Source organism: Balaenoptera acutorostrata, chromosome 1, assembly GCF_949987535.1.
Source record: "Balaenoptera acutorostrata chromosome 1, mBalAcu1.1, whole genome shotgun sequence".
NCBI classification, from domain to species: domain Eukaryota; kingdom Metazoa; phylum Chordata; class Mammalia; order Artiodactyla; family Balaenopteridae; genus Balaenoptera; species Balaenoptera acutorostrata.
Window position 1 is genome coordinate 78,694,980 of NC_080064.1, and position 24,978 is coordinate 78,719,957.

A 24,978-nucleotide genomic window follows, 5' to 3' on the forward strand; every position below is an offset into this window, starting at 1 on the left:
CCCAAACCACAGTAGTGCAGCGCTTGGGAAAAGGTATCTTTAAAAAACTGTGCATTAAGAGTTGCCAGAGGTCGAGAGCCGCTAACATTTCTTGAAAAGTACAGACCACACCCCACTTTCGCCAGCTGTGCACCTTACTGGTCGCAGAGGCGCGCAGAGGGTGGGTGCGAGCAAAAGGCAAGATTAATAGCTTGGGCTGCGGAATAATCTATCAGGTTTGAGTCCCGAAACTCTTTCGGTTGTGGAGGTTAGAAAAGGGTCCGTTTACGTTAGGCCTAAACTGTGGCAAGCAAAGAGAAAGGGACCTTGGGAAAAAAACAAAAAGGAGCGAGTAGTTTCCCGATTTCTAGCGTTCACGGCGGGGCAGTTAAACGAAGCAGGAAAGCGGGCGTGTGTTTTCTTCTTCCTCTTCCCGCTGCCCAGGAGACGCGAGCCCCGTCCGCTCCCCCCTTTTCACCCCGGCCGGGTCCAATGGCAGTCCCCACCGCGGAGCCTGGTCGGAAGCCGCCCCGCCCCGCTCCCGCCCTCGGGGTCCCCTCCGCCCCACCTCCTTCGCCCGGCGGGAGGCGGCGGCCGCGGCCGTCACGTGCCCTGGCAGCCGCCAAGTGAGGCCGCTTTTGCGACGCGGTGACAGCCAAATGGTGCGACAGGAGGAGCTGCCGCCGCGGCCCCACAGCCCCGCACCGAGAGGTTCGAGGCGGCTCCTGGCGTCGCCCTGAGGCAGCGACTGAGCAAGAGAGTCCAGCGCGGGCGGGCGACGGCGAGGGGGAGCCCGCTACGAGTGTCCCGGCTCCCCGCCGCTCTCCAAGAACCGGGCGAAATAAGCCGCGACTCCAGCAGGGGCTGCGCCTCCATGAATCCCTAGGTTTTTTTCTTTCTCTCCCCGCTCCTCACCCCCCCACCCCGGATCCCGTCCCGCCTTCTCCCTTCGCCCGCCAGCAGCGGCCGCGTCCAGGTGTGGAGTCCAGAGCGGAGCGCAATGGCGTCCAACCCCGAACGGGGGGAGATTCTGCTCACGGAGCTGCAGGTAAGGGCCGCGGCCCGTGCGCGAGGCGCTGGCAGAGCAGACGGAGAGAGTCTGGCACGGGGTAGGGGGCCGAGGGGAGCCGTGCGGCCGCCGCGCCCCTAGCCCGCTAAGTGAGGAAACTCGGGGATGTCACTCGGGAGCCGCTTCCTTCTGGAACCAGAGCCTCTGCCCCCGCCGGAGCCCTGGCCTGCCACCAATTTAATTTGACTCTGCCTACCAGAGGGACCCCATCCTGCGGCCGGAGTCGGCTCTCACCCGGTCCCCGGGGCGGCCAGTTCGCCGCCCCCTCCCTGGTGTCAGAGCCGCCCGCGGACAACCCTGGCGCCCCCTACCTCCTGCGGGCCGGGCCCCGCCCCGCCTTTCCCTCGAACACCGCTCCTTAAACTCCTTTGAATGACTCCCAAGCTGTTTTCTCGTCCCTCCCCTTCCCCTCCGACTCTGCACAAAGAGCGCCCCCATAACTTCCAGCCCCCAGACAAGTTTTTTTTTTTTTTAAAGAAAAAACAAAAAACAAAAAAAAGTGTCTCACCAAATGCTGGCTTCACTTCACCAACCCTCTTTAGGTGACTAGATTTCTTTCTTTTATTTTGAGGGCTAACCCTTTTATTTCTTTTTTACCAAGTGATAGTTACATGGTCCCCTTTTCAGCTATTCCCGGCTCAGATCCGGAAGCTCAGATGCTGATGATTTTCAGGCTTTCATTTTCCCTCCTGTTTGAATACCAAAAAAGAACTACAGAAGTTGTTTACAAACGGCAAAGCAGTCGACTAAGGGAAAATGTTGGACACCACATGCTTGCAGAAGATGTGAACAAAATAGATCCCTTAATTAAAGTGCACGTTGAGTAGCAATATTATTCTTCTCATTTTCCAGCTAAATATTTGATGATGTAGGCACGATTTTGGTGTTTAGGTCTCTTTGATGTGCAGGGTATGTGCGCTACCTTGTTGGGTTTATTTTTCTTTACTTTGGAGTGTCCCAGAGATGTTTACATCTGGATTAAAGTTTCATGCTTGTTCTTTGACTTAAACTTATTTTGGTTTGTTTAAATATAGTCTTTTAGCTACTCGAAGATTGAGATGGGAGTTCAGAGAAAAAAAAAATAGCCTACTTACATTCGTTTTTGTGTGTTGGGCAGTTAATTTTTTTGAGAAGGCTGAATCTGGACACTCTGAAGTGTTCATTCTTGATGATTTCAAAATTCAATTGCTTCTAAGTTTTTTGCTGTTTAAATGTATTTTCGATAAATTCCTATATTAGCTTGGTTTATTGTGCAGTTAGATGTAAGCTTGAAGGCATTGTTATAATACTCGATATTTCCTCCATAAAAATAGATTTCAACAAGGTATATCAATGCACTTTTGCAAATTTGGAATCCTTTGGAAATGCAAGGCTGAATTTCGTATTATTGCACATGTTGCTATATAGTGTTTTAATTACTCTTAGCCTTTTCTAAGGAAGTCTTCCAGCATACCAGTTTGCTAAATGAATGGAATTTATTGTTTTATTACTTTACGTGAGCTTTTGAAATGAAGTTTGAGGCACATCAGAAATGCTTTCCATTGCCTAGTCTTGAAATTTGAAAAGCATATTTTACTTCTGACTGAAAAAAAGCCATGAAAATGACAGGAGAATTTTTCCTTGAGTGGAGTGGCTTCAGAATCATAAAGTATTTGGCATCCTTATTTGTATTTTATAGAAAGTTGACATAAAAAACTCTTATTTTGGTACTGAATGTGAAAATATATTTTCATGTATATTAAATATAACATTTAGGGACTTTTAATAAGACCATTTTTTACAATAACAAAGAAGCAAGTCAAATAAATAGGAATATTTAAATATGAGTATTTTAAAAATGGGACCAAACTAGGGGAACGTCCAATCTAAAGTTAGACTTTTAAATAAACTAAAATGTAACCCCTTCCAGAAAAAGAATAGTTTTTAATAAGTGTTACATTTAAGTTGTCATGTATATCCAGGACATTTTTCTTGGTGTATTTGACTCCCAATTCTAATAAAAGTTATTGCATTTGGACTTTATCATGTTTATTAAAATAATTGAAAATATTATTTATATCAGCACTCAAGATGAACCATGATAAAATTTGCTTCACCAAGTATATGCATCTGTTCAAACATTTTATTATTTCATTGGGTCATGAAACTAGAATATAGTAACCAAATATTTATCAAACTTGTTTGGAGAACCAGTTTTTAAAAACCTTCTAAGTTGTTTGAATTTATTTAAATTGAAAAGTTGTTTAATGTGAGGTTCTTAATGCTTTTCTGCCATACAGATTTTAAGTAATTAAATAGTAATTTGTGTAGCAAGTTTTTAAATTGTTTAGTTGAAATTGTTACTTTGCCATATCTTTTCTCACTCTGGAAGTTACATGTTACAACTTCTTTTAATGAAATTGATACTTATTTATTTAGAAACATTGTAAATCCAACATGTAAAAAATTAATTTTCGAATTGTATGGCAGAATTTGAAATACTTTACTTGAGGTGGAATTGGCTTATTAATAACTTTTGATTGTGGAAAGACAACGAAAATCTGAAACCACAGTCTTGTTAATTATTGTAATATTTCTATATAATGTAATGTTTCTAACTCTTGTTAGTAATTTAGGAGACATTCAACAAGGAATCATTAATAAAGTATACACAGACTTTGAAGGCTAGAGGCTTCAATGTGCAAGGAAGAATATTTGCTGTGGTAAAAATAAAAATAGGCTGTTAAAAAACATAAACTTAGTTGGCAATTTCTAATTTTTATCTCTTGTAATTAACTTGTTATGTCAAGTTCTCTTGTTTTTTATTTGAAGTGTAGAGGGAAAATGAGTGCGATACTTTCGTGAGGCCAAAGAAATTAAAGTTTATTTTCAAGGAAACTGAGTTAATGAAAACTATATAAAGAATCTCAAAATGAAAATGTTGGCTACAACAGTAATTTTGTAGAGTGCAGACCCAAATATTGAGTAGCATACTTATAAAGTTACCATGTTGATTATCGCATATTCATCTTCGTCAAAATAGCTAATAGGGCTTCCCTGGTGGCGCAGTGGTTGAGAATCTGCCTGCTAATGCAGGGGACACGGGTTCGAGCCCTGGTCTGGGAAGATCCCACATGCCATGGAGCAGCTGGGCCCGTGAGCCACAATTGCTGAGCCTGCGCGTCTGGAGCCTGTGCCCCGCGACGGGAGGGGCCGCGATAGAGAAAGGCCCGCGCACCGCGATGAAGAGCGGTCCCCGCACCGCGATGAAGAGTGGCCCCCGCTTGCCGCAACTGGAGAAAGCCCTCGCACGAACCGAAGACCCAACACAGCCAAAAATAAATAAATAAATAAATAAATAAATAAATAAGAAAAATCCTTTAAAAAAAAAATAGCTAATAAAGTGTTGGGAATCTTGAATTCCATTCTCAGCAGAATTTATTTAGGTAGAGGTGACTTGCTCAAGTGGAAGGTTGAGGTAGCTGGTCTTAAGTTACAGGGATTCATTTCAAGAAACCTTTATTGAGTAGCTACCAAAGGTATATTGGAGGGCATAAAGATGACAGGATATGGCTTTCACTTTCTAGAGGAGAGTACAAATAACCTTTCTTGATTATCTGCTGTATGTTAGACATTGTACTTGGTACCCTGTGTACCTTATGTAATCTTTAAAACAATCCAATAAAGTGAGTGTTGTTATTTCCATTTTACAGATCAGGCAACTAAGTTCAGGAATAGTTAAGTCAGTCATTCATGTGCACAATGTAAGTCTGAGTTTGAATTTGGATTTATATCTTTTCGACTACACCATTTTGTAATATGTGGACCCATAAATGTTTTGCATTCCAATATTGTAAATGTGTGACCTTTTTAAAAATTGGCCCAAAATGTAGTTAACCAGAGTTAACTTTAATATAAACTTTATACTACTTGTTAGGTTCCTCTCTAACAAGGAAAAGTGATTTCCACATTTTATTTGGTAGTCTATAATTTAACAGTGCTTTATTATTGCAAATAAGGTATAACATTCTACAAAGAATAACAGTACAATAACATTTTTGCAGGTTTTCTTCATTTAACAATTAATGTTTCTGATGAAAGTTGTCAAATGTTCACCCAAAACCTTCCAAAAGATTTCATGTTTCTCTGTAGACTGTCCATAAAATAAACTTTGCTTTAAAATTTTAAGCTGTGTAACCAAGCTATGTGTTTGGCACTGAGTAGGTACACAGTACATTGATGAGAAGGCTCCATTTGTTACCTAGGATGAGAAATGTCTTGCCTGTTAAAAGTTGACTATGATCATTGACTTAAGAAATTACTTAGTTTTCTTTAATTTACATTTCTAATCCCTTGTCCCAAAAATATTCCCTTAAAAAGTTCAAAAAGGATTTCTGCACTAGTTATATCTACATACAGCACCCTTTTATTTTACACATTTGATGGGAAATTAGGAGATGGCATCTAATTTTGCAGTGATACTGGAACGTAGAAGGTGTCTGTGTTGGGAGGATTAAGACTAGCATGAGTTGGGGGAATGTAGCATGAGAAAGTAGGTAGATGGGTAAGACACATTTTACAGTTTTTTTAAAAAATTATCAATGTAATACAAGTGTATTCTAGAAAAATCTGGAAAATGCAGAAAAGCATCAAAGAAAATAGAAGGTGCTCATAGTTCTATCAGAGTAATTGACGAGCTTTTCCAACTTATAAGTCCCATGGCATTTGAGTCCATTTCCTCTTTTTCCTCCCTTTTGTAAAAAAATTGAGATATATTTGACATACAATGTGTGATTTTAAGGTATACAACATACTGATTTGATATTTTTCCTCCCTTCTGTATCCTATTTTACTTATTAGAATTGTAAAGAGAAATGAGGCTCATAGAGTTTTAAGATAGAAATAGCTGTAGGTTAAAAAAAAATTGCCACTAGTTCTAGATAAGTGGATCAAACTAGCTTTATTGACTTTTTTATCTCAAAATATTTTTATTTTGAGTAAGTCTTTGTGCTGAAACTAGTATTATAAAATGATGGCTCTAAAGTGATCATGTTTTTCGATCATCTCTAATTAGTTAATAGAGAGATGAATATCACTTAAAATAATGTTACTTCCAGAAGCATATATGATATTTGAACAGAGTAGTTAATTTTTTTTTTTTTTTTTTTTTTTTTTTTGGCTGTGTTGGGTCTTCGTTTCTGTGCGAGGGCTTTCTCCAGCTGTGGCAAGTGGGGGCCACTCTTCATCGCGGTGCGCGGGCCTCTCACTATCGCGGCCTCTCTTGTTGTGGAGCACAGGCTCCAGACGCGCAGGCTCAGCGATTGTGGCTCACGGGCCTAGTTGCTCCGTGGCATGTGGGATCTTCCCAGACCAGGGCTCGAACCCGTGTCCCCTGCATTGGCAGGCAGATTCTCAACCACTGCGCCACCAGGGAAGCCCCCAGAGTAGTTAATTTTGCATCATTTTCTAGTACTGTGTACTCTGTTGAACAGTTGTCAAATGTCTTCTGTATTTCAAAAACCAATTTTACTCTAATTAGAGTATGACAGAAATCATGTAACATTTAATATGAATAACTTTTGATATGCAGCAGAGTTCAAACTTGGCAACAAAGAAAGTCGAAACTAGTTAAAAGCTTTAAAAAGATACTTAAAATCTTGACTGAGAAAAACATACTAATGAAAAAGTAAACTTCTAATATCTTAGAAAAGCAGAAATAGAGAACATTTATTTTGATACATGTCTAGTTTCTCTTAATTTTATCTAATGAAATCTTACTTGAAACTAGCTCTGTTGTCACATTTAGTTTTTCACAATCTCAGAAAAATTAAATTTGTGTAACATTATATACATAAATATTGTCTGTTAAAAATGAAGAACAGGAAAGCCTGGGAGGAGTGTATTTGATGGTAAATACCTTAGATTTGAAGGTAACTGTTGGTGTCGTGTTATAGAGATGAACTGATAGACAAGAATTACATAATATATAATGTTATTAGGATTTATCTATTTTAGGAACTTGGCAATCGTTTACTTTTTCTAATTGGTTGAAGCTTTACTGCCCTGGCTTACAAACATCATAATTTATTGGAAAGTTGTTATTATAGAATTTAGAATTTATTTTAGATTATAGAAAATATACTTACCACCCAATACGTATGCTAAATATCATATATTTTACAATTAATCATATTGTTTTCCCTTTCCTATAGTTGTTTCCCTAGAGATTCTCTAAGGAGGTGCTTGTTTTGTCTGTTTCAGAATTTTCATTGAACAAACTTCATTAAATTTTCAGATTTTTTTTTCCTTTTATTAAACCTTAGGTACACTGGTTTGGATTAATCATTATCCATCCATATATCATTGTAATAAACACCCATGGACCACCACTCACTCCCCAACTCCCCCTAAAAGCTAGGAACTTAACCTATACATGGTTTTTCTTCATTCCATCCCCCTACCTCCACATTCTTGTCATCCAAAGTAACCATCATCCTGAGTCCTGTGCTCATTCTCTTTCTTTGCATTTAGTTTTGTTGGATATACAATTCTAAAAGTTATATCTTTTATTTTAGTTGTTTTTATATAATTGTGTTCAATATAATCTCTCCAAACTTGATTTTTCACTTACTATTGCTGATTTAACCATATTATTGTATGTTGCTGTAATCACTCATTTTAATTGCTGTGTGATATTTCAATGAGTAAAATATTCAACTCTCCCCTTATTGGTTATTTGGATATTTATCCACTGACTCTTCCTTGTTGGGCATTTATTTATTTTCTGGTTTTTGTAATTGTGAACGATGACTATGGATGTTCTGTGCATTCTTTCTTATTGCATATATGTAAGAGTTTCTATTAATTATATACCCAGATGTAGAATTGTTGCCTCACAGGGTAATGCCCAGCTTGCAGTGTGGTTGTGCCAATTTATAGTTTGTCAGCAGGTAAGAGATAAAAGATCCCTTGGGCATCTATCTTTTCTGACATTTGATATTGTCTTTTAATTTTTACAAATCAGAAGAGTGTAAAATGTGATCTCATCAAATGGTCTTGATTTGCATTTTCCTGATCATCACTGATGTAGAACATTTTTTTTTTTAATGTTTACTGGCCTTTTATGTTTCCTCTTCAGTGAAATTTCTGTTCATGAGTCTTGCCTATTTTTCTGTGTTTTTTAAATTGATTTGTAAGAGTTCTTTATATTCCTCATATAAATCCTTTGTGTGTATTGTAAATGTCTTATCTCAGTTTGTAACTTGTCTTTTCACTTTCTTTTGGGGGTTTGTGGGAGGGACAGTTTTAAGTGTTTTACCTTTTTGGCAAACATTGAAAATCATTTACATCATTGTGATCAGCAAGCCTGCACTTAATATCTAGTCTAAGTTTGGTATAGAAAGGGTAAAGTTATACAGTTTATGACTCATGGATTTACAAAGTATCCACAGGAACAACTATAGGACGTTGTATAAAATATTGTATTGTTTAACACATACTAGGCACTCAAATGTTATTTGACTCAAAGGGTAAATTTAGAAATAAATAGTGTAAATTATATATGTAAATAGTTCATCAGTTGCTTATTTTCCCACTCCATATCTTTTCAGTGCAAATTTATTACTATTACTAATTATTAATATTTTATTCTTTCATTTGAAGGACAATATATTCCAAGTCTAGAATTATATGAATTGGTTATTCAGTTATATGCATAGCTTGTCAATAAAGTGCTGTAGCTGATCAGATTTAATACTGGATATAAAATAGAAAATAATCTTCTCTTGCAGAATTTACTGGTATTTACACACCTGGAATCCTAAATGCAGTTCTTGCCATTGCTGTGATATCTGTTGATGAAAAAAAAATTTAAATTTAATTTTTGTTAAATTTATTGATGGTATGCTTAAAAAACTTTTGACAAATTGGGCACTCTTCAAAATTCCACTAAGAAAAATGTATTTGTTGAATATATAAATATGTTCATATCATATAATCAAGAAGACTTTTACTTAAGGTACATTTTTAATAAATAAGTAAATTTAGTGATTGGTCATGTAGCATTTTGATCCATTGGCAAATTAGCCTACTTCTCATTTTGCAGCTCCTGTGATTGAATATATCATCCAATATGGCAATTAACTGTTAAATTATATGTGTATCTCCCACTTTCAGGACAGGAACTAGGTCTTACTCAGTTTTATGCCCCTAGCACCTGACATATGGCTTACACTTGATATATGGTTGAATAAATAATGCTTAATAAATAAATGACTGATTTCTATGACTAATTCTGTGACCCGTTTACTACGTCTGACTTGTCTGCATTTCTGAAGGTGATCATTCTTTCTCTTGTTGCCCGTGTTAGAAAGATCTGCTGGTCACTTTTATTTGACTGCTGTCTCAGCCTCTTCAGTTGATTCTTCTATTTATGTAAATTGAATTCATTCATTGCTTTGCCACTGCCCAAGTTTGGGCTCTCATTATCATTTGGATGATTATAATATCTTGATATTCCACCTCTACTTCTTCAGTCTCATTCTGTTTTTGTTTAGACTATGTGCAGCTGCTAGATTCAGAAGTTGTCTGCAGCGTTCAGTGACTCCTGACTGCTTGAGATACAGTCCTAATTCCTTAGCTCAGAGCTGGAAGCTGTCATTGCCGTGGCCCCAAAATACCTTTTTTTTTTTTTTAATTTGTTTTTGACGCAGGTGCAAAGGCAATCCCGTGGAGGATTTTCTTTCTTTCTTTCTTTCTTTTTTTTTTATTTATGACTGTGTTGAGTCTTCGTTTCTGTGCGAGGGCTTTCTCTAGTTGCGGCAAGTGGGGACCATTCTTCATCGCGGCGCGCGGGCCTCTCACCATCGCGGCCTCTCGTTGCGGAGCACAGGCTCCAGACGCGCAGGCTCAGTAATTGTGGCTCACGGGCCCAGTTGCTCCGTGGCATGTGGGATCTTCCCAGACCAGGGCTCGAACCCGTGTCCCCTGCATTGGCAGGCAGATTCTCAACCACTGCGCCACCAGGGAAGCCCTCTTTCTTTCTTTTTTCTTTTAATTTATTTATTTTTGGCTGCGTTGGGTCTTCATTGCTGCTCGCGGGCTTTCTCTGGTTGCGGCTTGCAGGGGCTGCTCCTCATTGCTTCTCATTGCAGTGGCTTCTCTTGTTGCGGAGCATGGGCTCTAGGCACACAGGCTTCAGTAGTTGTGGCATGCAGGCTCAGTGGTTGTGGCTTGTGGGCTCTAGAGCATAGGTTCAGTAGTTGTTGTGCACGAGCTTAGTTGCTCCACGGCATGTGGGATTTTCCCGGACCAGGGCTCGAACCCGTGTCCTCTGCATTGGCAGGCAATTCTTAACCACTGTGCCACCAGGGAAGCCCCCCAAAATACCTTTTAATTCTTAACTCTTTTCATGCAAACAGCCTATTTTTTAGGCACACCATGATTAGTGATTTTTCCTCACCTATATTCTGTCTGTATTTTATTGTTTTATTTTTTTTCAACTGGAATGTTTCTTTAGGGCCTAGTTTAGATCTGCTTTTTAATTTTTTTTCTTATTTTCCCCTAGTCATGTATAATGTCTCCTCAAAACTTACGTAGGATATTTTCTATCTCGTGGCTTTTACCATACATTGTATTGCACCATAGTTGTTTGCATCCTACCTCATTTTCTCTGCTGTGTTGAATGCTTAAAATCTTTGACAAAAAGAACTATATGTCCTGTCTTCACCTTTACGCTTTTAGTCCTCAGCAGAGCAACTTGTACATAGTAGCTACTTGTTAATGTCTGTTGAATAAATAACAGGCTCATGTCTAAAAGTCCCCAGATTTTAAGTTTATTACCTAAAACTTTTTTCCTGCTTCTGTTATGGTCTTTTTGAGGGAGCAGAATGGCATTGCGTCTTTTTTCTTTGGGTAGGGCCACTTGACACGTACATGATATTAAGTTTATTACCTTTAGTCGTAATAATTTAGTTCCTCATCTCAGACCGAGAATTTTCTACTGGCAGAAGAAACAAAGTCTAGATACAACTGAAGCAAGTAATAATAAAAATAGCAATTTTTTCTATTATTAAAAACAAATTATAACTAATTTATATTGATGTTATTTCACTGAATCCTTAAGACAATTCTACTGAAGTTGTACTATTATCTCTACTTTATAGGCAAGAAAGCAAAACTTTAAAGGAAATAACCTCCATGGTCGCATAATTGGCATGAACCAAGATGCTCTCTGACTTCAGAGGACAAATGCCTCTTAACCCATATACTGTAGTTTCTCTTTCTTCTTTTGGCATTTTTCTCTGCTCCTCCTTTTCCCAGACTCACCCCACTCCAGTAACCACCCCCTATCTCCTGTCTGCTCAGGTTCTTACCCTAGCCTTTCACTTTGTGGAGTATCTCTTATTTTATATCATTCCTTCTCTCAGCAATGCCAATGTTTGCTTTTTCATTAGGATTATTCTTGATGACTAGCTAGTTGATCTGAAGGACAAATCTTACCTTCAAGCTCTAGGTAGGATAGGCTTGAACCCACAATCTTATGGCCTATGGAAATCCAAAGTCTCCCCAAGATTTCTGTTTTCCTGGTGGGAAGCACTTAAATTCTCAGGGCACCCTCTGCTTCCTGGGTTTCTGTTTCTACACATGTTTATAGGCATGTAACAAGTTAATTGGTTTCAGCAAAGATACTTATATTTCACTTAGTCCTTTCCCCCATAGTATACCCAGTTTCATATACCATGGTTGGCTCCTCTCTCCTCAACTTCCTGTCTATTCTTCAATCCTTTCTTTCTTATTTGCCATCAAAACTTCAAATTCTTCTCTCCCTAAAGAAGAACAGTTCAGTTCCCTCAAATTCTTCCTCTCAACAGGCAGAGCCAAGCTCCTCAAGTGTTCATCAGACAAGACCTTATATATTAAAGGAATCAGTCCTCCTTAGAAAACAGGTATACTTGTAAACAGCAAAACTTATTTCTTGCTGTATCAGTAAAAGTTATCTAATTTTTTGTTCTCTTGGGAGCCTTGAGGAGCGGGGAAGTGTTCTTTTATCTACTAATGAGCCTGTCAGTTAGAAGTGCCTGTGACAATAAAGATACTTGACCCTATCAATTCTTGATGCATTATCAGTTTGGTACGCAAAGAAAAGGAAGCCTCGTTGAGTTTTAAAAGTATGCATTTTTTTTTGAAGATACTTAAGCATGTTACAACTAGTAGGTCATGGACCAGTGCTGTTCATGATGATATTTTCACCCGAAGGACAATGTTGTATGAGTATGTATTCTGTATATGTCTATATAAAGTTGCCAGTTTATAAGTAGAGATGTGGACTGTACTCCATTCTGAGATTTTGCTGTTTCTGCTTCTCTTTATATCCTTACATTCTTGATGTCCAAATGTACTCTCTTTTAAGAAATGATTAGAATAATTGATAGTTATATTCTAACTGGCAAAATAATAAATCAGTAATCTTATATATATCTGCCAAATTTCTTTTTGGAAATTTACTGATCAGTAATTTTAAGGCCTAGTTGAAATCACTGGTCTAGTAGGTAAAGTTTTGAAATCATACAGACCTAGGTTTAAATCCCATATTTAGCACAAATTAGCTGTCTGATTTGGTGGGTTATTTAGCTCCATGAGGCAAGTTTTCTTATAAAAATGGTGATAATTTCTGGCTCAGGGCTATTGTAAGGTTTTTTTTTAATTGAAGTATAGTTGATGTGCAATATTATGCAAGTTACAGGTGTACAATATAGTGATTTACAATTTTTAAAGGTTATACTCCATTTATAGTTATTATAAAATATTGGCTATATTCCCTATGTTGTACAGTATTTCCTTGTAGTTTATTTATTTTTTTTTTTTTTAATGAGGATCTTGAATCAGATGCGTATGTTTGATTGATTGATTGATTTTGGCTGTGTTAGGTCTTCGTTTCTGTACGAGGGCTTTCTCCAGTTGTGGCAAGCGGGGGCCACTCTTCATCGCCATGCGCGGGCCTCTCACCGTCGCGGCCTCTCTCGTTGCGGAGCACAGGCTCCAGACGCGCAGGCTCAGCAGTTGTGGCTCACGGGCCCAGCCGCTCTGCGGCATGTGGGATCTTCCCAGGCCAGGGCTCGAACCCGTGTCCCCTGCATTAGCAGGCAGATTCTCAACCACTGCGCCACCTGGGAAGCCCCTCCTTGTAGTTTATTTTATACATAATAGTTTGTACCTCTTAATCCCCTACCCCTATATTGCCCTTACCTCCTCCCCTCTCTCCACTGGTAACCACTGATTTGTTCTCTATATCAGTGAGTCTGATTCTTTTTTGTTATATTCACTAGTTTGTTGTATTTTTTTTTTTTAATGATATTCTTGTCTGCTTACATTCTTTTTATTTATGTATGTATGTATGTATGGCTGTGTTGGGTCTTCGTTTCTGTGTGAGGGCTTTCTCTAGTTGTGGCAAGCGGGGGCCACTCTTCATCGCGGTGCGCGGGCCTCTCACTATCGCGGCCTCTCGTTGCCGCGCACAGGCTCCAGACGCACAGGCTCAGTAATTGTGGCTCACGGGCCGAGTTGCTCCACGGCATGTGGGATCTTCCCAGACCAGGGCTCGAACCCGCATCCCCTGCATTGGAAGGCAGATTCTCAACCACTGCGCCACCAGGGAAGCCCTGTTGTATCTTTTATATTCCACATGTAAGTGATGTCATACAGTGTCTTTGTCTGACTTATTTCACTTAGCATAATACCCTCCAAGTCTATCCATGTTGCTGCAAATGGCAAAATTTCATTCTTTTTTATGGCTGAGTAGTAGTCCATTGTATATATACCACAGCTTCTTTATCCATTCATCTGTGGATGGACACTTAGGTAGCTTGCATATCTTGGCAACGGTAAATAATGCTGCTATGAACACTGGGGTGTATGCATCTTTTAGAATTAGTGTTTTTGTTTTTTTCGGATACATACCCAGGAGTGGAGTTACTGGGTCATGTGTAGTTCAATTTTTAGTTTTTTGAGAAACCTCCATACTGTTTTCTACAGTGGCTGCACCAATTTACATTCCCACCAACAGTGTATGAGGGTTCCCTTTTCTCCACATGCTCGCCAGCATTTGTTTTTTTGTTTGAAATTTATTTTATGTTGGAATATAGTTGATTAACAGTGTTGTGTTTCAGGTGTACAGCAGAGTGATTCAGTTATAAATATACATGTATCTATTCTTTTTCAAATTCTTTTCCCATTTAGGTTGCTACATAATATTGAGCAGAGTTCTCTGCACTATACAGTAGGTCCTTATTGGTTATCCATTTTAAATATAGCAGCTTGTACATGTCAATCCCAAACTCCCTAACTCTTCCTCCCCCACACCTTTCCACCCTGGTAACCATAAGTTAGTTCTCTAAGTCTGTGAGTCTGTTTCTGTTTTGTAAATAAGTTCATTTGTATCTTTTTTTTTTTTTTTTTTAGATTCTGCATGTAAGCAGTATCATATGATATTTTTCTTTTTCTGTCTTTTGTTATTTGTGTTCTTTTTGATGATAGCCATTCTGACCGGTGTGAAGTGTATATGTCATTGTGGTTTTGATTTGCATTTCCCTGATGTATTTTTTTAAATGATGTACATAAAGTTCCTGGTATATAGTAAACAGTAATCCTTCCCCTGCAGGTTTATGTTTTAGGATTACTTCATTTTTCTTTAAATATTTAAGTTTTGTGGTTGACAGTCTGGCTGAAGTTGGGCATAAGAGATCTAGAGAACTGATCATACTTCATAGGTTGTTTTCCCCTCTTTTCGTTCCTCTTTTGCTTCATAGAGGGTATAATGAGGATAGCTATCTGAAAGATGTGTGTATTTACATGATTGTCTTAATTTAAATTATCAGTATGCTGAAGTTATGTGTGTAAGAATAATAAGAAAATGATAGTTTGATAAATGATGAACTTCTAGGATTGAGCTTTCATTTAAGAGTCTGTTATTTGTCATGCAAAAAATACGCATTGTAAATATTGAGCAATAGAACAATTCAGAGATTTCACGAAGCAGTTTAAATAAGTTCAGATCCTTATTTTGTCCTTTCCTAGAGGCTTTTGGACTTTTTATAAATTTGAACTAAGGTTATATATCTACAAATTCTAAAATGGTCCCTCACATTTCAGCACTGGAGAAACAGACTTGTGGTAATATACTTCTGAATATTAATAAATAATATCAACTCTAATAGAATATGTTTGAGCTTTGATGTATAAGTTATACTAAATGTCCAATTATTTGTTGTTTATTGGTTAGAATAATTGAGTTTTCATTTTGTTGCTATGGAAACCTTGTCTTTGCACTCCAGCATCAGGAGAGTCCATTTTACTATAAATTTTTGTTCTGGTATATGTTTTCATTGTGTTAAAACCTCATAGAACTCTATACAAAATTCTACACTTAGTTTTGGTTTGTCCTTTTAAGGATTGGAAATCTTAAATATCAGATCTAAAGTAAAATTCTTACTTATCAAATCCCTAAAAAAAAAAACCACTTGACTAAATCTTAAAAAAAAAAAAAGTGGACCTTTCCTTTCCTTTTCTTTTCTTTGAAGTTAGCAAGATGGCAGATAGTCTTTATTTTACTGTACTGTAATGGTAATTATAGAAATGAAACTGGTGTTGGTTGGTTACCTCATACAAAATAAAGAGGAAGATGTTGAAAAAATATGAGTAATATTACTAATAGCAATATCACTCTATGTTTGTGAAGCATTTTTGAGTTATAAAGCACTTTTATATGTATTATTTCAGTTGATTCTTAAGATGACCCTTTTAGTTAGGCATAGGGAGGAATTATTATACCCAGTTTACAGGTGTTCATGTTTACTCAGCCAATGCCTGCTTTAACCTAAACCGTTATTTTCTGACTCCTATCCCTCATTTTAGTACTCTATACAATTCTAGTTTTATTAACTTTTAAAGTTGTAATCTTTTTCTTTACTATGCTTAAAAAATGGTTAACATTTTTAAAGCTATTTTAAAATTGAATGTCATTTTTTTTTCAAGAGAACAGAACAACTATAAAGGCAATATATAGTTTGCCACCTAGTTGTGAGTATTCACGGTAGTATCAAAGTCCTTTGTAGAATTTTTATAACATAAAAATACTGTAGAGGTATAGTGATTCCAGCAGTAGTAGTGTGTAACTTCTGGAGAGTTTATCATGGTTTAAAGTTTATACATAATTTAAAAATCATTTAAAGAATTTATTACTAATGAAGTTGAATGATGTTTTCTATATTTATAAATTATATATGTTAAAATAGGGCAATCATGTTACCCACAATATCGACTTGCAAGGTATTTTATGTGCATGAGACATATTAGTGCACTGAAAAATTACTCATTTTATATCTTTTAAAGGAATAATATATATCTCTCTGATGTTAAAATTTAGTCTGCCCTTATTTCTAGTTTGTTTGTGGGGGCAAATATCTTACAGTAATAAACTGCTTTAAATAAAATAGTTTTTAAAACACCTTAGAATAAACTTCATTTTATAAGCCCTTTTCCACTTGAGCATCTAATAACTTTCCTAAAATATTTTGTTGTAACGTGTTAACACTTCTACTGATCATAGCATTTGGGCCTGAATACATTCAGATAGATTTGTGAGAAAAAGGATGATCTATTTGTTTTTGTTACCTACATTAATTTTATCCTCCTTTCTTGTGCCTAAGTAATTTCTTATTAGTGGTAGTATTCTCATCCCTACCCTAGTTTTTCCTTGCTATGCTCTTTACAATCTGAGAACTGTACTTTTATTATACCCTACCACTAAAATAGAGTTCATCTTATCTTCTAAAGAAGGTGAAAATAGCTATACAGTTAACTGAGTGTATTTCTGGGTTCTGTTTTTCTTGTTGCTCAATATGTGACTCGCTCAAGGCCAGCTCTATTGCCAGTGCCTAAAACCAAACCAAACCAAACAACAAAACACTAAGTATCAATACTTCGTAATTCAGCTTTGACTTTACTCTGTCTAACCTTGTGCCTTCTTAAAAAAGACAATATTCTCTGTCCACCTAGATCCTGTAGAAGTAAAATGCTCAGCTCTTGGCTATAGTGGGATAATGTAATACAACTTGATTCCTAATGGGGTTACTATAACTATTTTTCAGCAAATGTGATGTTTTCTTCTGTAAAAAAAAGCACTGTATTTCCTTTTTTGGTGACTTTAGATTTCTAGTTAACTCTTTTATCAGAAGTACTTACTTGGTCAGATTATGATGCTTTTAAAAAAGTTTTTTAATTGTGGTAAAATGCACATAACATTTACCATCGTAATCATTTTTAAGTGTATAGCTCAGTGGCATTAAGTACATCCACCGTGTTGTACAACTATCACCACCATCCATCTGTAGAACTCTTTTCATCTTGGAAAGCTGAAACTGTACCCATTAAACACTAACTTCTCACTACCCCCTTTCCTCAGGTCCTGGCAAAAACTCTTCTACTTTCTGTCGCTATGAATTTGACATATAAGTGAAATCATGCTGTGTATATCTTTTTTGTGACTGACTTATTTCACTTAGCATAATGTCTTCAAGGTTCATCTTTGTTATAGCATAAATTTCTTTCCTTTTTAAGCCTGAATAATATTCCGTTGTGTGTATATACCACATTTTGTTTATTCATCCATTAATGGACACTTGGGTTGCTTCCTTTGATGCTCTTCTTTTAGTATATATTGTACTGAGGTATTGTACCTAGTTGTGATCGTTTGATAGGGTATAACTGTTGTTCAGTGCAGTAGCCACTAGTCATATGTAGCTATTAAAGTTTAAATTAATTGAAATTAAATAAAATTTAAAATTTAATTCTTCATTCACATTAGCCACATTTTAAGTGCCCAGTAGTCACATGTGGCTAGTGACTGCCATATGGACAGCATTGATATATAGAACATTTCGATCATCACAGAAAGTTCTCTTGAACAGTGCTGTATAATGAATGCACAGGCTTATTTTAATACCTTAAATTTAAGGAAGACAGAAAAGTCTCTTGTGGATTATGGAAATATTTTTATTTATATTTGAATAAAGAAATGTTTTAGTTTTGTTTAGAAAATAATTATGTCTGTTTAAAGACATTTTTTGCAGTGAGTCAAGAGGTTTGGGTTCACACTCTGACTGGAAAGTTTAAAGTACTTTGTGCTGAATGAATGTTAAATTGGTTTTCAAGTGAAGTAAACAATGTCTTAGAAGTTTAATATATTAAAAATATGTAAAGTGTATATATCTGTATATATCAGAGATTTACAGGAAAGTAGACTGAGTTTGAAATCATATTTTATATCCATTATTCTGTTAGTTAGGAGAGTATGTGTTGTGTTCGCTTTTAGGAGTTGGAGTTTAATTATCTCAGGTGTAGAAGACAGCAAACGATGATTAGTAGTAATTTGTTCAGTTTCTTCATGTTGAGATCTTAAAACAACTTATTCTAGAAATTCTGTATTTTAAATTTTAAATTTTATTTTTTTATCAAGATATAATTGCCGTATAACATTGTAATAGTTTTAGGTATACAACATAACAATTTGATACATGTATATGTTGCTAAATGATTATCACAACAAATCTAGTTAACATCATCATCACACATAGTTACAAGTTTTTCTTTTCTTATGATGAGAACTTCCATAAGATCTCTCTTAGCTACTTTCGAATATACTATACAGTATTGTTAACTAGAAATTCTGTACTGTATTCTTAAGCATTTTTACTATCACTGAAATTAGATGAAGCTTTTTTTTTGCTGACAACCTCAAATGCCATCTTTAGAGAACTGGAGGGGCAGGTGGTGTGTGTGTGTGTGCGCACGCGTGTGTGTGTGTGTGTGTGTGTGTCATTCCCTTTATTAATCTGTGTTGTGTGTTTTTATTAATACCAGTTTGTTGACTTATCTTTTTAGATTACTTTTTAAAAATGTATCACAGGATATTTTAAAATGCATGAAACTGTTTTTGAACCTGCTGGCTATGTTTATAAATTATTTTAATTGCTGAATAAGTGTTGAGCTTGAGAGCTCATTTAAATCTAGCATTTTAAAAGTAATTTTTAAAACTTTTTATTAATTCCATGAGTATATTATTTGAAAGACTGTAAGCCAAAAATAAAATTCCTCATTTCTTAGAATAATGGTTCATGTATTTCTTTTCAGAAGTAAAAGGAAATTGATCTAATCTCATTTTAAAAAATCTATCAAATGACTTTTTCCATATCGGAACTTTTAACTGTTATTGCATTAGTTTAAAAACAATTTTTAGTTAGAACTAGTATTAAGGAGCAAAAACTTAGGCTGTTGTTTGTTCTGATCTTGTAGAAAGAGAAGGGAGTGATATTGACAATAAGCAACTCTGGAAAAGATATCTTTTTAGGCTTAATTATTGGAGTTGAGCTAAGAAAGGATACCAGTTCACATTCCAGCTCTTTGTAAAACAGAAACTTTTGTTTTTCTGTTAATAACTTGGCTTTCTGCAGTTACAGATAATGAGCTGGTGTGATAATGAGAAGTGGCTGAAGCTGAGGAAAGTAGATAATTTTTAAAATCTAACGTATGTAGATACCATAAAACACCTACAAATAGCAAAAAACAAATAACAAATATTTAGTTCAGGAAAGAGTTACAAAACCAGAATTTCACATTTCACTATTTGAACACTAACATTTTGTTTTTATCTGGTGATACTTGCAACAAGTTTTTTCATATCTAGGCAAGGATATAATTCATTAATTCAGTCAATAGGAATGCCATTGTGTACCTACTGTTGTAATCATATTTGAGCAAATGAATTTTGGTATTATTGTGAAGTTAAAATAGACACATTCTCTTTGTTTCAGTAGTCCCCAAAGGAACGTTTTAAAAAAATTAATTTCAAAAGTTACATTATTAAGACATGTATTTGAGAGGCTCTCCCTGAAAGGTGATTAATTCTTATGATTCAGGCATTGCCAACTAGACACTGTATGAAAATTTCTTATTCAGAACCTTTCGTTTATATAAAAAGAACAGTTTACTTAAGGGCTTGCATTGTTGAAAGGATTATGTATCAAACTGGAGCCATTCAGTTTAAAGTACACTATTTATAGCTTTAGAAGACTGATCAAAATTAATTCTTATATTAGTTAATAAAAAATAATTTTTAAATGTCCATGGAATATAGAGCAGACGTCGCAACTAACATGCCTTCAGGATCTAGGCAAGTAACAAAATAGTGAAGCAGGTGAATGTAGGGAACATACACACAATGTGGAATCTGCAAGTATAAAAGCAGTTGGTGTCAATCATTTCTTGGCTGTGGTTGTTTCCATATGGGCTCTCATTGCCTTTTTGGGGGGAGATATACTCTAAATTTTAAAATATTTGTTTAAATTCTTAAAAGACTTCTAATCAAACAAGACATGTTTGTAGGACCATCTCTTCCACTACAGTAATTTGTCTTTATTAAATCAAATATTGAAGTGCCTACCATATTCAGGTACTATGTTAAGAACTATAGTATATACAAATGAATATTGGACCTGGCCACTACCCTTTAGAACAGCATTCTTCAATAATACTTCCTGGGATGGTAGAAATGTTATATGTCATTTTGGTTATTGCCCTATATAGTAGCTACTGGCCATATGTAAATTGTGGCTAGTGCAACTGAGGAACTGTCTTTTTAGTTTAATTTAAATTTAAATATACACAGCTGCATGTGGTTAGGGACTATTCACTGACAGTGGTGCTCTAGAAACTAAATTCAGTTGCTAAGACCATCATGAATAGTTACCGGTCCAAGATTTAAATTATATTTCAGGATAGCAATGGAAGACATGACTGGAGGTCACACGCAATTTCTAAGTGAGTTGTACAGGCAGTTGCTATAGGACTTCAGAGAAGGGAGTGGTCACTTTAAGATAAACTTTAGGGAGCAGGTGAAATTTAAACTGGCTCAAGGGATAGGTGGAATTTTATTAAGAGAAAAAGATGTTCCAGGAGAGTGGGATAATGGGAACCAAATGCATGCAGGCAGGGAAAATTAAATAAAACTTCCTATTTTTCATTTAGAAGGCTGCCCAAAATTATGTTTCTTGGTTTTTTTTTTTCTATTTTAACAGGCACATTATTTAATAATTGAAATTGGCCTTGATACATTTGCTGGTTCTAAACTTTTGTCAACAGCTCGAGAAATAAGGCATTGTGCTGTTTTTATTCTTTGAGGTCAACAGCCAAAAAGATGTAAAGAATGTAAACTTTTAAAAAATAGCTTTATGAACTTCGACTCAATTTTGCTGTGAACCTAACACTGCTCTAAGAAATAAAGCCTATTTTTAAAAAAATAGCTTTCCTTTATATCATATTTACTCCTTTTACTTGGAATATGCAGATTTCACCACTTAAAAGTTTTTTAGTCAGTTATGACTTCTTTCTCGTGTGATGAAAGATATTTTACCTCAGAGAGCTAAGAGAAAAGCAAATGAAAGCTCTCAAATGCTTAGTTTTCATGAGGTATCGTAGTTTCAGTTGAAAACTTTTTCTGTTTAATAGTTGTTGGATCTTTTCTTTGGGGGAATTTAACTTGCAGCATGGTGTTTGAAATATTTTGTATTCTGTTCATGAATACACCAATTAAAAGGGATGACTTCTTAGGTAGTTTAGCCGGGGAAATCTTTGACTACTGATGCAGTGATATTTTGAGTAGAAAAATGATTTATGAATTAAAATATACTAAAATCCCTGTTAAATAATACCTTATGAGAGAGAGAGCATTTCCTTGATTATCTTATATAAAAGTAGCAGTACTTCCCACCCTACCTTCCAGCACTCCTCATCCCCCTTCTGCTTCCTTGGTTTATTTATGTAAATTACATGAAATAAAGCATTTATTACTTTATGTGCCTGATACTTAGTGGGCACTCAATAAGTATTCTTGTCTAACCTTCCTCATCATCATGAGTAACCAAATTCTTGTCTTTTAAAATGTATAGTGAGAGATACTTTTTAAAGTGGTAGTTTTAATTTATGCTAATAATATGGTAATTATTTTCATGTATTACAATAAAGTCTAAAGCATGCAGATAGTTTTATAACTATTTTTAATAACTTTTTCTTCTCCTTCCACCCCTCACCTCTGGTAACCACAAATCTGATCTCTTTTTCTATGAGTTCATTTGCTTGTTTTTGAAAATACAATTGACCTATAACACTATGGTAGTTCTTGTTACACAACATAGTGCTTTGGTATTTCTGTACATTTCAAATGATCACCCCAATAAGTCTAGTTAGGATATGTCACCATACAAAGATATTACATAGTTATTGACAATATTCCCCAAATTGTACATTTCATACCTATGACTCATTTATTTTGCAGCTGGAAGTTTGTACTTCTTAATCTCCCTCACCTATTTTTTTCCTCCCCTTCGCCCCCTCCCCTCTGGCAACCACCTGTTTGCTTTCTGTATCTATAACTCTTTCTATTTTGTTGTTTGTTCATTTGTTTTATTTTTTAGATTCCACATATGGGTAAAATCACATAGTATTTGTTCTCCTCTGTCTTATTTCACTTAGCATAATACCGTCTAGGTCCATTCATGTAGTTAAAATGACAAGATTTCATTTTTTTATGACAGAGTAATAATCCACTATATATATATATATATATATATATACACACACACACACATATATATATATATATATATATATATATATATACACACACACCTCATCTTCTTTATCCATTCATCTATTGATAGGTGCTTGAGTTGCTTCCATATCTTGGCTATTGTATATTGTATAGGCATAGAGAAATAAAATTACTTGTTCATGTTACATAGCAAGTTAGCCCAACTGTAATTTGAAACTAGCTCTATCTAAATCTAAACTGATGCTCTTCTTTTCACTATATAGTTTATATTTTAATATCTTAAGCAATTATAGAGGTTTACTGTTGAATTTTGTAATAAACATTTTCCCCCATCACAGATGTGATTTGATTTACTGTAGAATTCTTGGAACAACATAATATGATAAAAAGCTGAGGCTACTAGTCTATAGATCCATAAAATATTAAGTGAGATGGGCATATATCAATTTAGCCTAAACTCATTTTACAGATAAGAAAAATGAGACCCAGAGAGGTTAAGTGATTTGTCTGCCATCACTAAGTAAGGGAGCTGAGACTAGAACCAAGATATCCTAACTTGAGTAGAGATTTTTTAATGAACAACCTTGAATTTAATAAAAGGAAAATATGACCATGTCTATAATAAGGGAATAAGATAATTAAAAAGGCTTTCTCTTTTTAAAAAAAAAATACCTTTCTTTAATGAAATCTTATTGACATTCAATAAACTGCACATATTTAAAATACACAATTTGATAAGTTTTGGCACACCTCTACACTCATGAGACCATTTCTGCAATCAACAATGAACATGTCTATCACTCCCTAAAGTTTCTTTGTGTCCCTTTGTAATCTTGCCATTACACCCTCTTCCCCAATTCCCAGGCCTAGAAAACTGCTTTCTATCACTACAGATTCATTTGCATTTTCTAGAGTTTTACATGAAAGGATCTTACAGTGTGTACCTTTTTTTTTAACATAACTTCATACACTCCACATAGTGATTTTTGAGATTCTACCATGCTTTTGTATATAGCAATAGTTTGTTCCTTTTTATTGCTGAGTAATATTCCATTGTATGGCTATACCACAATTTGTTTATCCATCTACCTGTACATGGATATTAGGGTCGTTGCCAAGTTTTGATTATTACAAATAAAGCTGCTGTGAACATTTGTGTGCAAGTATTTTAGTGGATTTATGCTTTTATTATTCTTGGGTAAATGCCTGGGAGAGAAATAATTCATTTTGGTATGAAAAATATCTCATTATTTTAACTGCATCTCCTAACAGAGGTTTGGTAGTTTTTCATTTGCTTATTGTCCATTCTGAATTCTACCTGGTTGTATTTTTTTAACCAAAATATTGAGGGAAAGCAACTCTAACATTTCACATTTGTTTATCCCAGAGTGCTCTAGATAATGGCAGAAGTAATCCATGAATAATTTACATTTGAATTACTACAGTACTTGGGTCAATAATTGTTCTTATATTTTTCTTTTGATGCATTTTTACTTGTTTTGTATATTTGAAGGAAATCCAGCTTATTGGGCAGTATATGGGAACAGAAGTTATTACCATTTGGTTACATTCAGTAGCATGACTAACACTAATGCTGATTGACAACCTGGAGTGGGGGAGGGGAATCTCAAATTATTATTATTGTTATTAAGTGTTTCCTGTATACATAATGCCTTAGTGACATTCTATAGATCTGCAGTTATAGCCTACCTGTTATCCTCTAACTATGTTTTTTGTGGTTCAGCCTGTCTAACCTGTAGTTCTTGTGTTAATGTGAATAGATATAAGGAAATTAGTTACGGCTATTGACTGGTTCTCTGTAGGTTTTTGTTATCTAACCCCACCCATAATGGAATATGTCATTTTATAAACTCTGTTCTATTTGGTAGTAAAGAACAGGATAGCTTGAAGTCTTAGTGTGACTTTTTATCTTCCTTTGGGGTGCTCCTTATACCAGTGGAAAAGTTGGTTCTTCACTTTGGAGAATGTGACCTAATGTGTTGTGATACGATATCAAATCATACTTCAAAATTACCAATTTTAAATTGTGATTAAAATGTAGTTTTCTTTTATTATGTATTCAGTTATATTTTAATGTCTTATCAATGGGGAATGAAGTATATTTTCCAAATAAAGTATTCTTAACCCTTTAAACATATGAAGCATTGATTTTTAACATTGTTTTTAGAAATTACATTTATGTAGTGTATGTCACATTTTGCTGCCTGATTTACATAGCATACATAGAAAATTTGACTCTTTCTTGAAATACGTAGTACTCCTTATTCCT

At 35.6% G+C, this 24,978-nt stretch overlaps 1 protein-coding gene across 6 annotated transcripts in view; it reads left to right on the plus strand.

Moving 5' to 3' along the window:
* The first annotated feature begins 620 nt into the window (after positions 1–620).
* PKN2 (protein kinase N2) overlaps positions 621–24,978 on the plus strand; it is a 190,982-nt gene continuing 166,624 nt past the window's right edge. For 5 of the 6 annotated variants that reach the window (XM_057544823.1, XM_057544822.1, XM_057544825.1 and 2 more), the window contains exon 1: positions 833–1,027. In XM_057544823.1, coding sequence (XP_057400806.1) covers positions 980–1,027 — 48 coding nt within the window. In that variant the 5' untranslated portion in view covers positions 833–979. Of the gene's footprint in view, positions 1,028–24,978 lie in introns of all 6 variants that reach the window. The other variant, XM_007182344.3, reaches the window with a different exon arrangement.